This window comes from Engraulis encrasicolus, chromosome 1, assembly GCF_034702125.1.
Source record: "Engraulis encrasicolus isolate BLACKSEA-1 chromosome 1, IST_EnEncr_1.0, whole genome shotgun sequence".
Taxonomy (NCBI): Eukaryota; Metazoa; Chordata; class Actinopteri; order Clupeiformes; family Engraulidae; genus Engraulis; species Engraulis encrasicolus.
Window position 1 is genome coordinate 17,895,937 of NC_085857.1, and position 4,289 is coordinate 17,900,225.

The window sequence follows — 4,289 nt, forward strand, 5'->3', positions numbered from 1 at the left end:
CCAGACAGGAGGACCTGCTTGAATCCAGGGGGCGTATTACAGAAAACTTCCTATCTTCAGTCGTCCTATCTTAACTTTTGACTTGAGATAAGATTTTTTCCAGTTTGGTATTACAGAAACAAATCCTAACTTCATTTAGGATTCTTATCTTATCTTTGGAAATCCTATCTTATCTTGAGTTAGGAATCCTAAAGTAGCGATCTAAACATCTACGATCTACTTTTTATGTCTGTTACCTGACAACAAATGCACCGCTACCTAGCAACAGTAGTGCGACGCAAGCTAGAATGCACAGATTTGACTGCTGCTGCATCTCGCGGTCTGCGTGATACTAAACCAGAGAGGAAGAGGACGTAAATATTTCGCTAAACTTTTTAAGCTCATTACTTTTAAATAACGCACTTATTAGTGACGTTCCACCGAACGGATTTATAATACAGCAACATCTGTGAGGACGAAATTAGGTCAGCTCCGGGAGTTTACTCACTCTCGCTGCCTGCAACCTCAAGTTGACCAAATGCATTGTGGTTTCCCATTTTCCACATTTTCATCCCTATGCTTTGTTTTTTCCAAGCGAATGCACGCAAAACAGTTAAGACGTAATTTCATGAAATGTCTTTGTATGACCAGCGCATGTAAAGGCTATAAATAGGCTAAATGACAATTAGCCGACTTGGCTTGACCCATATGGTCGACTGTGTCAATTAAGTAAGTTGATATCGGGCTTCACATCGAAGTCGGGTATATTTATAATCAACTCTTCACTTCACACATCGTTTGGGTCAGTCAATATAGCCTAATTTAATTAACATTTCATCCGTTCACAATTGCGTTGTTTTCCCGGATAGACTTCACTGTTAGCTCTGGCTGAAACAGCAAGCTGAGCGTGGGTAAATGGTGATGAACACCAGCTAAATTTTGGCTAACAAATCAATGGATAACTGGGTGGCTGTCCTAAAGTTAGGACCAATTATTTAGGATTTTTCGAAGTTAGGATGCTTCTGTAATGCCCCTTTCTTAACTTAAGATAGGATGCGCAAAACAACTTAGGAAACGCTGTTCTGTAATACGCTTTTCCTAAATTCGGTCCTATAGTGCCGTTGCCGCGGTAACTAGACAGATAAGATAAGATTTTCAAGATAGGAAGTTTCTGTAATACGCCCCCAGCTCCCTAGCGATTACCCCACAGCTCCCCCATGTGTTGTGGCGTATATTTCTTACTAATGCCTTTCTGTAACCTGTCATGTAACAGGTGATGCGGCGCTCTTCAGCCAGCGTCAGCCAGTCTTGGGTGAGCAGATGTCCCAGAGGTCCATGTGTATCTCCCTGCTCTCCCTGTCCCTCAGCAGTGTGGCAGAACTCAGCCTCTCCGTAAGTCACTTTGTGTCGCATCTGTTCTCATGTTCTCTGTGGACTTACTTGTTAGGGGGGTGCGATCCCGCTAAATCATTCTGCCCTACAAAGTGAAACTACACATTTTGACAAAACTGAATTAAGCTTGAAAATGGGCTTCACTGCACCTCCTTTATCTTGTGACGAAGCTGTATTGTCGAAATGTGTCCCGTTTTAGAGATATTGCTATGTCAAATTTGCAATAGCTATAATATCCAACCTAACACCAAGGCTTTGAAGGCTTTTTCGCCAAATGCAATTAAGTATGTCATTAAATTGTCGGTGATGGATCCTTTTCCCAGGATTCCCTGTTTGTGGACGCCCCTAGCCAGTCCGTGACCGGAGCAGTGCTGCAGCTTCTGAGAGTGTGTTTGGGACAAAGCCCCGCCCACCTGCCCTACAACAAGTCGTTCCTCCACCTGATTGGCTGCAGCAGGGTTCAGAGGTGTGGCCTGGATGCCCTCACTAGCCTCAGTTCGTGTGATGGTAGGTCATGCCACTTTGCACGTCCAAACTCATTGGATTCTTTCCATTATGTATCCCAGTTCCCATTCTTGGCCTGTGCTTTGTGGCCTTACACTTCGCTGTCATCCCGCTGTCAGAGATACCTTAAGTATATAGAGATATGCCAATGTAATAGGTTGCTATGGGCACCTAACATGACCAGGTTCCGGTCTGCCTAAAGGGGCGTGTCATAATACTCCTAGCATTGAATAGAACAGTCCTTAGGTCTGCCTAGGTCTGCCTAAAGGGGGATTTGCAATTATAGAACCCGGAAACAATGGGCCAATGGAACCTCTCTCTCTCTCTACTCTCTCTGCCGCCGTTGTGGAGAAAACAAAGTTTGCCCGCTGTCAGTCTAGCTGCAACAGCTTTTGGGGGGCTTTTCCACATTCAACATCACGATTGAAAATTAAAAAAAAAAAAAAAGAAAAAAAAAAAAACGTTTTAATTGCGCTTTTGCAAGATATTGAATGCATGAAGCCAATTGGAGCCAATTTTGGTCCCCTAGGTAGGGGAAATTCTTTCTCTGCATTTATACCATTTGGACTAGTGAATCACATTGAAGTACACACACTAGTCCGTAGCAGTGGGCTGCCTGCTGAGCGGCGCCCGGGGAGCAATGTGGGGGTTAGGTGCCTTGCTCAAGGGCACTTCAGCCGTGGTTCGGTCAGGCATTGAACCGGGAACCCTTGGGTTGCCAACCCAGTGCTCTAACCACTGAGCCACGACTGCCCCATTGAAGTAAACTTCTCTCGACTCGTCAATGACATTTTGTGACGTCATCAGGAAGCCACAAGCACAAGGGAGGACGGGAGTTAGGATAATGAAAATAACTCTCGGATAAGCTCCAATTAACAGATATAACAGACAATGATGTTTAGATGCTGTATGTTGCTGTGGCTCATTTGGATTCATTCTATTGAAGCAATTCTAAGTAGTTGTTTCTGCATGAAAATAATGTTTCTAAAAATGTTATTGGTTGTTCATCAATGTGTAACATTGTGAAGAACAATTACTGCTACTGTCTTCAACTACTGCTACCAAACATTATTCATTCTGTTTTAGAGTAGAGTAGGCGATAATTTATGGATCCCAGGTGGAAATTATTGTGAGGGGCATTCCTGACCATTTGACTACCGTTTTCACGATTTTAAAATATACATTTACACAATAGACTACACAGTGGAAAGTGGCTTTTGTCACGACCAGCTCATAGGAAACCTGCTGGGAAAGTCCTACACACTAAATAGGCCTAGGCCCTAAATATGAGTCAGTAAGTCATGATAGATACAGTTAAATAATTCTCCTACGCACAGCAATGGGCATGGTATAAATTGAAATAAGTTCAACTGCCTCTGAATTGCACATTGATTTCATTGTTTTACTGCGAGTCGTGTGAGTGGTTTGAACAAAGTTGAATTTCAAAGCTTCACACTGTATAATACGGATTTAAATTGACTTAGATTGAGTTCTGCGGCAGCTGGTGTAGGCTACTTTACAGTGCAAGGCTAATTCCGCATTCTGCATACAACTAACCATTTCATTGTTTCATACAGATGTTCCCTTCATTTGAGGGTGGACATAATGGATATATTAGCTCTTTTAGATAAGTGGGTGGCTCTTAAAAGAGCCTTTGGTGTTTGTCGGGGGAGTCGATATTTAACCTCCGAAACCGTACAGAGTGCGGCCCTGGCGTTTCAGAGCATAGACGACGTCCATGGCTGTGACAGTCTTCCTCTTGGCATGCTCGGTGTAGGTGACGGCATCACGGATCACGTTCTCAAGGAACACCTTCAGCACACCACGGGTCTCCTCGTAGATGAGCCCAGAGATACGCTTCACACCACCACGGCGAGCTAAGCGCCTGATTGCAGGCTTGGTAATTCCCTGGATGTTATCGCGAAGGACTTTGCGATGACGCTTAGCGCCACCCTTTCCAAGACCTTTACCTCCCTTGCCGCGTCCACTCATGTCGTCTCTCTGAAATTACAAAGACTGGTACCTTCTCATGGTGAGCCCCGCTTATTTGTTCCAGACAGGAGGACCTGCTTGAATCCAGGCTTACTAGGGCCAAGCGCCCCTCCCTTTGTGAGTTCGAAACAGTTATGACGGGAGCATGTAGGCTAATGGTGCATTCCCCAATGTTGGGAGATGGGATGTTTCTGACCTCCTACTTGCTGAAATGCATTGGAACGCCTGTTGAAGCAGAATGTTCAAGTCGCGAGCTGGGGCAAAAGCGAAGAAAAACCGACTTGGGAATAGTTTATGTTGCACATTACTCAGCAATCACCATTCTATGGACAAATAGAGTTGATTTGGACAGGTTAACAGTTGCAAAACCGCCCATGAACCTTTCTAAGGTGTAGTTATTTCAATTGCTTCTTTCAAAGATG

At 44.2% G+C, this 4,289-nt stretch overlaps 1 protein-coding gene across 1 annotated transcript; it reads right to left on the reverse strand.

Moving 5' to 3' along the window:
* Positions 1–3,533: 3,533 nt before the first annotated feature.
* On the reverse strand, positions 3,534–3,880 carry LOC134448570 (histone H4). The gene has a single exon (XM_063198253.1). It carries the CDS (start codon positions 3,865–3,867, stop codon positions 3,556–3,558), a length of 312 nt encoding a protein of 103 aa, XP_063054323.1. The 5' UTR covers positions 3,868–3,880; the 3' UTR covers positions 3,534–3,555.
* Positions 3,881–4,289: the final 409 nt, after the last annotated feature.